Below are 12,729 nucleotides of genomic sequence, written 5' to 3' on the forward strand. Positions count from 1 at the left end.
AAGTTACAGCAGCACATGATCCTTGATCAAGTTCATTTGACGTTAACCACCACTTTTGGGCTGAAAGTCAAGTTAAACCAACATCGATCCGCGTCTGCAACGACCCGGAGTCGACTCTGGGGTTGTTTGTTTATTTGTTGCTTGACGCAGCCCAGCCTCCCACGCACTTAACTGCATTGAAGCTTGATTTTACGAGCGATACAATTTTATTTTTCAGTATAAAGGGTCAGCGCTCACCCTATCCACGGTCCAAGCAAGCTGTCGTCGGTTCAACTTAGCTCCCATCTCCCATCGCCGCACCACTGAAGCTACGCACTTTCCTTCTGCCTTCTAGCTCAGCCCCGCGACGCCACCAATCCTCGACAATCTATCTTCTTGACATCAATCCCCGACACTGTCCTCGACTACTACTCGATCACATTGCGCACCGAAACATTCAATCGAGGAACTATCAGATGTCGCCCGTCGCAAATGGTACAGCTCTAGTAACACTCCGGTGATTGTCGCTGTCGCGTTGGATCACCACGGCTGCCCATAATGTCTTCACCAAGCCCAGGCGCAACAGCGGCGCTGCAAGAGATCATACAAGACCTGCGATCCAAGTACGGACTCCCCACGAATACCATCTCGTATGTTGTATTTGCTATCCTCCGGGTTGATGTTGCTGACACCCCCGTTTGTTGCCATTTAGGACCATATCAGAGGACAACAGACGACGCGCTGCCAATAGGCTTCGCGAGCTCGTCCTTGCTGTTCAGCGAGGTATGTCATGTCACAATTTGACCCGCAATACGTCCAATACACATTCACTGACAGTGAGCTTGCACAGACTCCGCCCCAGATCAGTTCCAGGCATTCTGGACCACCGTCTTGGACCGGATCATCAACGAACTATTTCAAAAGCACGATGGAAGCGCAAGCTCGATCGCCGACCGCTTCGGCGGAATCTACGCATTCGACGTATTCGTCGAGTGCGAAGCCATCGACTACACTCGAGACTTTGCCAAGATTCAAGGACCGCTCATCAAGATCATGACAGGCAGGGAGACAGTCTGCATGCAGCCGGCCGCCATGGTTATAGGAAAACTGGCCAGGCCGGGTGGTGCCATGGTCAGCGACTTCGTCCAATACCTCACAAACTTCGCCATCGAATGCCTGCAACCCCCTAGAGTGGAGGAAGCACGGTACAGCGCGGCGCTCCTACTTCGCGAACTATGTAGGAACGGACCGACTCTTATGTACAACAGCGTACACAACGTCCTCGAGTGTATTTGGGTTGGACTTCGTGACATCCGTCTCTTAATCAGGGCGACATCCGCGGAGGCTGTCAGCGCCGCATTCCGAATTATCCGGGAACGAGACCAGGATGTCAAGAACCAGTACATGTCCAAGATGTACCAGCAGGCTATCGCTGGATTGAAGTTGAATTCGGTCGAGGCCACACACGGATCTCTCCTGGTCCTCCGGGAGCTACTCGAACTCGGGGGCATGTTCATGCAAAAACACTACCCGGAGGCTTGCGACATTGTGTTCAAGTACAAGGACCACAAAGATTCCACCATTCGCAAGACGGTCGTCCAGTTGATCCCCAACCTGGCACACTATGCACCAACCGAGTTCTGCTCAAACTACCTTCACAACTTCATGATTTACCTTGCAGGTATGCTCAAGAAGGATAAGGATCGAAACGATGCGTTCCTGGCGATTGGAAACATCGCAAACGCCGTAAAGAGTCAAATGGCACCATACCTGGATAGCATTCTGCTTCATGTGCGCGAAGGCCTCAGCGTAGCGTCAAGGAGACGCGGGATCTCTGTCGACCCAGTCTTTGAGTGTCTTAGTCGCCTAGCAGTTGCTGTGGGCCAGACTCTGGCCAAGTACATGGAGGCACTGATGGATCCCATCTTTGAGTGCGATATCAACCCAAAGTTGACGCAGGCACTGGTTGACCTGGCATTCTATATCCCTCCACTTCGCCCGGCAATCCAGCAGAGGTTACTTGATATGATCAGCAAGGTACTCTGCGGCGAGCCTTTCAAAGCGCTGGGTGCACCACAGTCGCACACGCTATCATCGGTGCCCATTATTCCAAAGGATCCCAAGGACCCTCTTGCACACGAGACTCGCAAATTCGAGGTAAAGCTGGCCCTGAACACTCTCGGCAGTTTTGACTTCTCAGGCCACGTCCTGAACGAGTTCGTCCGAGATGTGGCCATAAAATACGTGGAGGACGATGACCCCGAGATCCGCCAAGCTGCCGCTCTTACCTGCTGCCAGCTCTACGTTGTCGATCCGATTGTGAACCAGGTCAGCTACCATGCGCTGCAGGTTGTCGGCGATGTTGTCGATCGTCTTTTGACAGTTGGTATATCGGACCCGGATCACAACATTCGCAAGACTGTGCTCGCTGCGATGGACGACCGATTCGACAGACACTTGGCCAAGGCCGAGAATATCCGCACCCTCTTCTTCGCTCTTAACGACGAGTCCTTCCCCATTCGTGAAGTTGCCATCGAGATTATCGGCCGCTTGGCACATCACAACCCCGCCTACATCGTCCCCGCCCTGCGGAAGACGCTCATCCAGATGTTGACTGAGCTGGAATTTTCCGACGTTGCCAGGAACAAGGAGGAAAGTGCCAGGTTGCTCAGTCTTCTTGTCAGGAATGCCCAGGGACTTATCCGACCTTATGTGGAGCCGATGATCAACGTCTTGCTTCCAAAGGCCAACGACTCTCCCCCTACAGTCTCGGCAACTATTCTTGAAGCGATTGGCGAGCTCTGCGCAGTGGGTGGCGAAGAAATGATGAGGTTCAAGGAGAAGCTCATGCCGATGATCATTGAGGCTCTCCAGGACCAGTCGTCTGTTATCAAGAGAGAAGCAGCTCTCCATACACTAGGGAAGCTGGCAAGCAACTCTGGCTACGTGATTGCACCTTACCTGGAATACCCACATCTCCTTGAGCTTCTCCAAGGCATCATACGTGGAGAGGCCACAAACACCGAGCTTCGACGAGAGACTATTAAGCTGCTCGGAATCCTCGGTGCAATTGATCCATACAAACATCAGCAGGTTCAGGAGAAGAACCCGGATGCCAGCCTGCGCGTCGAGGCTACCCAGATGACAGATATTTCCTTGATGATGACAGGCCTGACCCCATCTAGCAAGGAGTATTATCCCACGGTGGTGATAAATGCCCTATTGGGTATTCTGAAGGACTCCTCACTGGTGCAATATCACCAGCCCGTCATTGAGGCTATCATGAACATCTTCCGCACCCTTGGCCTCGAGTGCATTTCGTTTCTCGACCGAATCATCCCGGCTTTCCTCCAGGTCATCAGAAGCTCATCCGCAACCAAGGTGGAAAGCTATTTTGCCCAACTGGCTACGCTCGTTGGCATTGTCAGGCAGCATATTAGGGTCTACCTTCCCGACATTGTTGACATAATTCAGGAGTATTGGTCCAGGGCGATGCTGCAGTCGACATTGATCTCGCTCATCGAGGCCATCTCAAAATCCCTCGAAGGAGAGTTCAAAATCTTCTTGGCCGGGCTTTTGCCATTGATGCTTGGGGTTCTAGAGAAGGACAACAACAACAAACGGGCACCATCAGAAAAGGTTCTACACGCCTTCCTTGTATTTGGGACGAGCGCCGAAGAGTACATGCATCTCATCATACCCGTCATCGTGCGGACGTTTGAGAAGCAGGGCCAGACAGTGCTTATGAGGCGCATGGCTATTGAGACCATCGGCAAGATCTCCAAGCAGGTCAACCTGAATGACTTTGCAGCTAAGATCATTCATCCGCTGACAAGGCTGTTGGCCACGGGTGATTCAGCCCTGAAGCAGACAGCCGTTGATACCCTGTGTTCGTTGATTCAGCAACTTGGCAGGGACTATCTACACTTTGCCTCTACCGTCAACAAAGCTCTCGCTGGCGTCCCAGTGAACCGCACCAACTACGACCAACTGCTTAGCAAGCTCCAGGCTGGCGAAACACTGCCCGCTCCACTGAACGAGACCAGATTCCAGTCGGACGAAACGCCATTCGCAGACCAAGCCCCCAAGAAGCTTGAGATGAATGCGGTACACCTGAAAGCAGCGTGGGACACGAAAGGAAAGTCTACTAAGGATGACTGGCAAGAGTGGATCCGCAGGTTCAGCACGACGCTACTCGCCGAGTCACCCAACCACGCACTCCGCGCCTGCGCGATGCTGGCGAATAACTACAACCCCCTGGCCCGCGAGCTGTTCAACTCAGCGTTCGTCTCGTGCTGGAGCGAATTATACGAACAGTACCAGGAGGAGCTCATTTCTAATATCGAAAGCGCCATCAGGTCTGAGAATGTGCCTCCTGATTTGCTGGGCCTGTTGCTCAACCTGGCCGAGTTCATGGAGCACGATGACAAGGCATTACCGATCGACATTCGTACCTTGGGCAGGGAGGCAGCCAGGTGTCACGCATACGCGAAAGCGCTCCACTACAAGGAACTCGAGTTTCTGCAGGACCACAACGGTGGGGCCGTCGAAGCCTTGATCGTTATCAACAACCAGCTGCAGCAGTCGGATGCGGCCATAGGCATACTACGAAAAGCACAAAGCTATCAGGATGCTCTGCATCTTAAGGAGACATGGTTCGAGAAGCTTGAGCGCTGGGACGAAGCTTTGGAGTTCTACAACAAGAGGGAGAAAGAGACCCCGGCGGGTACCTCGGTTCCAGTAGAGGTCATCATGGGCAAGATGCGTTGTTTACATGCTCTTGGCGAATGGGATACCCTCGCACAGCTGGCAGGAGCAACTTGGTCAAACTCATCCTCGGAGCTACAACGACGCTTCGCACCCCTCGCAACAACAGCGGCATGGGGTCTCGGCAAGTGGGACTCGATGGATGCCTACCTACAGTCGATGAAGCGTACCTCGCCAGACAGGTCGTTTTTCCAGGCTATTCTTGCTATCCACCGGAATCAGTTTGGAGAAGCTGTTCGCTGGATCGATCAGGCGCGCGAGGGTCTTGATACCGAGATCAGTGCTCTGATGAGCGAGTCGTACACCCGTGCGTACACCACCATTGTCCGTGTGCAAATGCTCGCAGAGTTGGAGGAAATTATCACATACAAACAATGCGATGCCAAGAAACAAGCCACGATACGCGCCACCTGGGAAGCCAGGCTTCAGGGCTGTCAGCGAAACGTCGAGGTGTGGCAGCGTATGCTCCGGCTGAGGGCTCTGGTGATCCAGCCCATGGAGAATATGCAAATGTGGATCAAGTTTGCCAATTTGTGCCGCAAGTCTGGCCGCATGGGACTCGCAGAGAAGTCATTGAGGCAACTCATTGGGGTTGACGCCCCGATTGAACACACCGTGCCCGGCTGGGATATGACCGAGTCGGATTCAAGCGAGCCAAGGAGGCGTGACGGTGCCCAGTTTTCAACTCCCATCCCACCGCAGGTCACGTATGCTGTGCTCAAGTACCAGTGGGATCTTGGGAACCAACCGGCGCACAAGGGCAATGGTGTTGCAGAGAAGTCTCTCGATTGCCTGCGGGCTTTCGCGCTGGAGAACGCGGCCCGTATCGAATCGGCAAGGCAACAGTTCACCATGCGCACCCCCTCCAACAACATGGAGCTGAACAATGGGCACATCAATGGCCACAATCAGTTTGCACCGTTCCCTGAGGTTGCAGACCTCTCGCCAGATCATCATCGCTTCATCAAGGAGCAGACGACTCTGCTAGCCAAGTGTTTCCTGAGGCAAGGCGAGTGGATGAAGGCCCTGAACAAGGATGATTGGCAGTACACGCATGTCAACGACATCCTGCAGAGTTACCAGCAGGCCACGAGGTACAACCCAGACTGGTACAAGGCCTGGCACGCATGGGCTTTGGCCAACTTTGAGGTTGTCCAAGCACTTACCAACAGGACTCCCAACGATGCCTACCCTGTACACGCCAACCATGTCAACGTCATTGAGCATGTCGTTCCTGCGGTCAAGGGTTTCTTCAAGTCAATCGCATTGTCGCAAGGAAGTGCACTCCAGGACACTCTGCGTCTGCTCACACTATGGCTCGCTCATGGAAGCACCCCTGACGTTAACCATGCAGTCACCGAAGGCTTCACCAAGGTCAACGTTGACACTTGGCTGGAGGTTATTCCGCAGCTCATTGCCCGTATCAACCAACCCAACCGACGAGTTCAGACCTCGGTACAAAACCTTCTGGCCGATGTCGGACGTGCCCACCCGCAGGCTTTGGTCTATCCTTTGACGGTTGCCACAGAAAAGTCAGAACACTCCAAGAAGTCTGCTGCAGCAAGTGTTATTATGGAGAGCATGAAGCAGCACAGTCTCAGACTTGTCGAGGAGGCGGCCATTGTCAGCCGAGAACTGATCAGAGTTGCGGTTCTCTGGCATGAAATGTGGCACGAAGGACTTGAGGAGGCTTCTCGCCTTTACTTTGGAGACCAAGATATTGAGGGCATGTTCCGGGCTTTGGCTCCTCTCCACGAGGCACTAGACAAGGGACCCGAGACACTGCGTGAAATATCCTTCGCACAAGCCTTTGGGCGTGATCTTACCGAGGCACGCGAATGGTGCAGACAATACCAGCACACCCGGGATATCAATGATTTGAACTTTGCCTGGGACCTCTACTACCAAGTCTTCCGACGCATCTACAAGCAGCTGCCGCAGGTGACGTCATTCGAGCTTGCCTACGTCTCGCCCAAGCTGCTTCACGCCACAAACCTCGCACTATGCGTCCCCGGAACGTACAAGTCTGGCCAGCCAGTTGTCAGCATTGCCTCGTTCGACCCGACCTTTGTAGTGATCAGCTCGAAGCAGCGCCCTCGAAAGCTTAACATGATGGGAAGCGATGGTGCTTCGTACACTTTCCTGCTCAAGGGCCACGAGGATATTCGACAGGATGAGAGAGTCATGCAGCTATTCGGTCTCTGCAACACACTGCTCGCCAGCGATTCGGAATCATACAAGCGGCATCTCAGCATCCAGAGCTATCCGGCCATCCCTCTGTCGCACAGCTCTGGTTTGCTTGGATGGGTCCCTAACAGCGACACTATTCACGCACTCATAAGGGAGTACCGTGAAAGCCGAAAGATCCTGCTCAACATTGAGCACCGCATCATGCTGCAGATGGCTCCCGACTACGACAACCTTACTCTGATGCAGAAGGTGGAGGTATTTGGCTACGCACTCGACAACACAACCGGCCAGGATCTGTACCGCGTGCTGTGGCTTAAGAGCAAGAGTTCAGAGGCCTGGCTCGAGAGGCGCACCAACTACACTCGCTCACTGGGTGTCATGTCCATGGTTGGCTACATCCTCGGACTTGGTGACCGACACCCGTCCAACTTGATGCTCGACCGTGTCACAGGCAAGATCATTCATATCGACTTTGGCGACTGCTTCGAGGTAGCAACCAAGCGGGAGAAGTACCCGGAGCGTGTGCCGTTCCGACTTACGCGCATGTTGACGTACGCGATGGAGGTCAGCAATATTGAAGGTAGCTTCAGGATTACTTGTGAGCACGCCATGAGGGTTTTGAGGGAGAACAAAGAGAGTGTGATGGCTGTTCTCGAAGCTGTAAGTTTTGTTTCTTGTCCAGTAACTTTCCTTCTCCACTTGGTATGGTGACCGAAACTAACACAAGACCCAACTGCAGTTCATCCACGACCCGCTCCTCACCTGGCGCCTAACCAAGACGCCAAGCAAAGCCGGTCCCAACTTTGACTCGGAGCGCGAACGCGATATAGTTGGTCCTGCTGCGACCCGAGCCCGTCGCCCCTCGATACTGGAAGGCCCGCCGGCAGAGATGATGGCGGCCGCAGCACACATGAACGGCGATGGCCCTAGGGGTAACCTTGCACCAGGGGGCCCACCGGGCACTGGTCGTCGGCGCGCAGGCACTACTTCGTCGGCCGCGCTGGGCAGCAGCGTTGGCGGCACGGCCCAAGAGATGGCCGAGGTTCAGAACGAGCGGGCGCTTGAAGTGCTGGACCGAGTGCAGCAGAAGCTCACCGGGCGGGACTTTAAGCCGAACGAGGAGCTGGATGTGGTCGAGCAGGTGCACAAACTCATCAACGAGGCGACCAAGCTGGAGAACCTGTGTCAGCATTACATTGGATGGTGCAGCTTCTGGTAGATATGCTTGCTGTTGCTTTCGTCCAACCGACTTGGTCAGACCTTGACAAGCGGGAGGGGTAGTGATTTGTGTTATCAGCTATTTTGAGGGGGTATCATTGTGGAGTGTATACACGTCATTTATGCTGCCGTGTCTTGAAGACCTGGCTACTCGGGCAAGCGGGATAATTTGGTTGTTTTGTTTTGTTGACTGGTGAGAGATGTGGGAGATCAAGGGCGCGCCTTGTCAGCGCAGCAAGGCCGGGATATGCGAGGCGTTAGCGGGATATGAGTGACCATGTGGTCTATTTCCTTTTTTGCACAGTTTTGCCTTTGGTTTCGTTTCTGCTCTAGGCATTGTACCTTTACATATCATCAACCAACCGTCAATTATTTCTTTTGCATTGGAGCATAGGGGTGGAGACTGTAGGGTACTGGTTTCTTGTTACTTTTGTTTGTCTGTCCTGGATCTTTCTACGTGGGCCTTTTCTTGTTGCAGTTTTTGGTGATAGTACGAGTTATCACTGGAGCGGAGCGAACAAAGATTTGACTGCAAAATAAATCCATGGTTTGCGCTAATCTCAAAACCCAAGCAGATCTCGACGCTCTGGTTTCCACCTCGCCCTCGAAACCTCTCTTTCTCCCTCTGGTGACACGACCCTAGGTCCCTTTCCCCCCACGGCTCGTGAATATCAATACTGCTTGGCTTTTTTTTTCTTTAACACGCAGCAGTCTTGATGTCGTAGACGGTCTTGCAGCCGATCCTGTTGCAGACGTTGGGGGCGTCGCAGCCGAGGTCGATGGAGGTGGTGGCGAGGTTGTCGCAGCCGCAGGGCTTGCTGACGGCGACTGTTGTGGTGCAGCCGGGGACGAGGCAGGTTCGGCACTGGTTGTGAAAGGCATTTTAGCACACAAAAAAAAGAAGAGAAACAAACAAGGAACAAATCTGGGTGCAAAATATCTTACGGCGGTGGCGGTGGCGGTCAGCGTCGGGCAGCTCACGCAGGCACGGGTCACGGTGGCGACCGACGTGATGGTCTGGCGGACGGTCGAGGTCGAGGTCACGGTCGACACCGAGGTGCGCGTCGTCGTGGACACGGACGTGACGGTTTGGGTCTGGGTCTGAGTCTGAGTCTGAGTCTGCTTGATGGTCGAGGTGAGGGTTATGGGGCAGGCGCCGCCGCGGATGGTGGTCGGCGTCAGGGTGATCTGCTGGGCGGTGGCGAAGCTGGAGATTTTTCTTGTCATGTCAGCGCCGGTTTGTTCGATTTCCCGGGGCTCCTGTTTATTTTGGCAAAGATTTCTCGTCAAAATGCTTACGTGGCGAGGGCGCCGAGGAAGAGGACGTGGAGGGAAAGCATCTTGTCAGAGTTTGGCTGATTTGACTGCCGTCAGGACGTTAAAGCTGCTGTGGATTCTGATGCTTGTCGTGTCGATTGTGATGTGACGATCATGGAGGAATATGGCATCATTTCATAATTTATATCCATGGCAGTCTACCGAACAAGCTTACTTTGTGATATGCAAGCATGCAATCGGGGAAATGTGACGGTGACAACGGCCGCAGTCATGAGGAGTGGTTCTGGACCAGGCCAATATACATCAATTCATTTATTTTATGTTGCTTCCAATATAGTCACGGACCGAGACCCTGGTTCATGATATTTGGAGCTGAGCAATGACAGGCCACTAAACAAGACTCATTATAAGATCCAGCGGCACGAGTCTCGTGTCCAAGATCTCTAGGGGAGGGGAGCTGTTCGCTGCTGCTTAAGCGAACAGCCGATTTATATTGTGCCTTGATTGCAGGGGTCCTTTTGGGGCGGGTTTCTCCCCCTTGCTATGGTTAAATATACAGCTTGGCCCTGTGAGTGTCGGGAAAATATGTCGACGTTCCATGGCGTGGGTTTTTTTGTTTCTTCTTTTTTTTTTTTCTTCACGGCTGAATGCAGGTTCTTCAGGCACCACAACCCGCACATATGAGATTCGTGGAGTAAGAGCTACCCTTTGTACTATAAATAGCCTGTGATTACTATAATAACGGCCGAGGGGAAGACTCTTGTTCGGGAAACTCCGGCGGCCGGAGGCAAAAAGGTGTTGATGGATTTATCTTGTTCATAGGGCCTGCTTAACACAGACTGACCTGTAAGGGCAGGAACTGCACATAATAATATAAGCTAATTTTATCCAGACAAAAGGTACAATTGAATAAATTCGCTGCCGGCGTTCCACGTTGATGCTAGACTAGAACTAGAACTAGAACTAGTTCTAATTGTTCTGCAGCGCACTCATGCAACAACCTTATAGTACTTGATTATTGTACCATCATCATCCTTACTGTCGGCATGAAACTGGCAGCGGTTCTTATCAATCGGATTGCACTCCTTGTCCCATTTGCATCCAGCGAACTCGTAGGGCACAAACTTCCATGAATATTTCGATCTCCCAACCCTTTCGACTTGTGTCCCAATTAAAGTATCACCATCAAAAAGCAACTTGTAGAAGATCCCAAACTCGCAACCCGGGACGCGTTTGTTAAAAGCATTCAGCCTAAAGTCGGTAATCGGGCGGACCTCTATAAGCTTCATGGGGACCTCTGGGGGCGGTTTCTTTGGGGGTCCCGCGTAAACTGTTGGGGAGAGGGCCACTGTGGCGGCGATGACGGTAAACAGGCTGTGGTAATGCATCTTTTTTTTTAATCTGGGCAAAGTTTGATCAAAAGAGCGTTGTTTTCAGGAAGGTGGTAGGAAATTAAGAAGAAGAAAAGTTGACAATTTTGGATCCAAGTTGCGAGTGGACAATGAAAGGGTTTTTAACGAAAGAGTCGTGATTTATAGAACCATCTGCGAGTTATATACCTATATTTCATAGACATATAAAAATATAATTGAAATTGAATACAAAAATAGTATAGAAATGCATGAGGAAGTTCTACATAATAGATTCAAATAACACAAGGTATCTAAACAGTATCTTTTATTCTTCGGCCTGCCCAGGAACTATAGCATTGAATCCATTGTTAAAAAAAAACCAAAAGAAAAAAAAAGAAAACAGGAAAGGTGCCCCAAAATAGCAATTACAGTTACCCGACCGGAATAACTTTTTTTTGAAGAAACTAGGCTCTCAGCGTCGAATTATGAGGTGATTGCGGCTTACACATTTAGCATATACACCCCCCTAGGTAGGTAGGTAGGTAGGTAGGTAGGTAGGTACAGGTGTGTACCTAGGTACTGCTAAGCTTTCGGATTGTTGGCCTATTTGTTGTCTAGAAGGCGCGTTCAGCATCCATGGGCGCGAACCCCATTCATATAAAGGCTGGCAGGGGACCAAGGATTCAGAGGCTACCTGCCTATTCAATAAAAATAAATCCGGCTGACAACGCATTAGAGGCAGGAGCTCTTAACAGTCTGCCTCCTTTTCCTTGTTCTCCTTCTTAATGGCATCGTCTAAATTATTCTACTTTCCGTCACTCTTCTTTTGCTGCCTCTCCTTTTCCTGAATATCCCGAAGCTGCCTTAACGCTTCCTCCCTCACCGGGGGGAATGGCGCAGTGGTTAAGCGCCATGGCTGTTACTTTGAGTAACGTAGGTTCGAATCCTGCTCCCTCCACCTCCTCCCCGCTTACCGTGGCAAGGATAACCCGGCTGGCTATCGACAACAACCACCCGCCTGTGCCGTCGAGCCCACACTTGTTGGGAACTTCGTCTCCATGGCTACAAACGACCGACAGCTCCGCTGTTTGGACACAGGCCCCTCTCGATGAAGAGCCGTCAACTGCCGTCAGACGAATCCTCCGTGCGCCTGAAGGCACGGGGTCGCGTCAGTGAACAAACCTGTAAGCAGGACCGGGCACGAACCCGGTCAGGCTCGATTCGCTTCTATGCCCTTGTTTTCCGCTGTGTAAATAGAGAAAATAGAAAGCGCGCCGAGATACCCCTCGGGAGGTTGCTAACGGCCGGCTAATGAGCCGGGCCGAGCCCGGCGTTAAATAATACTACTACTACTACTACTACTCCTCCCTCACCTTTACCTTTGCCTCCCTCGCCTTTGAGTCTTCCTCTTGAATTTTCTGTAACCGCTTCTCGTCTGCCTGAGTTGCCTTCTCTTCATCCCATGTCCAATATTTTTTGTTGTTTACATAATACTCCTTGTAGTAGCCTTTCGGTAGTCTGGGTACCAACGAGGATCATTCGGCTGCACCGCAGCCCATCCATTTGTACCATGTTCTTCGACCTCTTTGGTCCCCGGAGTATGCAGGTAATGGGCATAACTGCAAACCGGGCCACGCTTTCCGCCTGGTAGGGTAAATTTGGGGATCAGGGTGCTTCTTAGAAGTACTATGCGGTCGTCTGCGTAAACGGTTGGGAATAGTGCCGTAGTGGCGGCGATAACAACAAACAGGCTGTTGGTATGCATGTTTGTGGCTTTTTTTTTAATCTCTAAAAATAATTACGTCTTGGAAGGAATGGGGGTGGACAACAAGGAAAAGTCTCGGTGCTGAGTTGTAAAGAATGAGGATGGAAAGATTTTAGGCAGGATATAATTTAGTCTAGAAGTTCAACACGATATTATGTACGTTTTGAGTTTAATAAAAGA

General features: G+C 51.9%; 3 protein-coding genes and 1 pseudogene across 4 annotated transcripts; 2 read left to right on the forward strand and 2 right to left on the reverse strand.

Moving 5' to 3' along the window:
- Window positions 1-15: 15 nt before the first annotated feature.
- MGG_15156 (phosphatidylinositol 3-kinase tor2) lies at window positions 16-8,890 on the forward strand. The gene is made up of 4 exons (XM_003710437.1): window positions 16-602; window positions 692-762; window positions 830-7,596; window positions 7,676-8,890. Exons 1-4 carry the CDS (start codon window positions 538-540, stop codon window positions 8,153-8,155), a joined length of 7,383 nt encoding a protein of 2,460 aa, XP_003710485.1. The 5' UTR covers window positions 16-537; the 3' UTR covers window positions 8,156-8,890.
- Window positions 8,852-9,494, reverse strand: MGG_13132 (uncharacterized protein; the record flags this gene model as incomplete). Its single annotated transcript, XM_003710438.1, has 3 exons — window positions 8,852-9,019; window positions 9,100-9,361; window positions 9,454-9,494. The coding sequence occupies 3 exons, from the start codon at window positions 9,492-9,494 to the stop codon at window positions 8,852-8,854; spliced, it is 471 nt and encodes a 156-aa protein (XP_003710486.1).
- A 927-nt stretch (window positions 9,495-10,421) lies between these two features.
- MGG_13133 (uncharacterized protein) lies at window positions 10,422-10,820 on the reverse strand (the record flags this gene model as incomplete). Its single annotated transcript, XM_003710439.1, has 1 exon — window positions 10,422-10,820. One exon carries the CDS (start codon window positions 10,818-10,820, stop codon window positions 10,422-10,424), a length of 399 nt encoding a protein of 132 aa, XP_003710487.1.
- An 849-nt stretch (window positions 10,821-11,669) lies between these two features.
- MGG_20091 lies at window positions 11,670-11,742 on the forward strand (annotated as a pseudogene). Its single transcript has one exon. The product of its transcript is annotated as a tRNA-OTHER (tRNA).
- The last annotated feature ends 987 nt before the right edge of the window (window positions 11,743-12,729 follow it).

Source organism: Pyricularia oryzae, chromosome 1, assembly GCF_000002495.2.
Source record: "Pyricularia oryzae 70-15 chromosome 1, whole genome shotgun sequence".
NCBI classification, from domain to species: domain Eukaryota; kingdom Fungi; phylum Ascomycota; class Sordariomycetes; order Magnaporthales; family Pyriculariaceae; genus Pyricularia; species Pyricularia oryzae.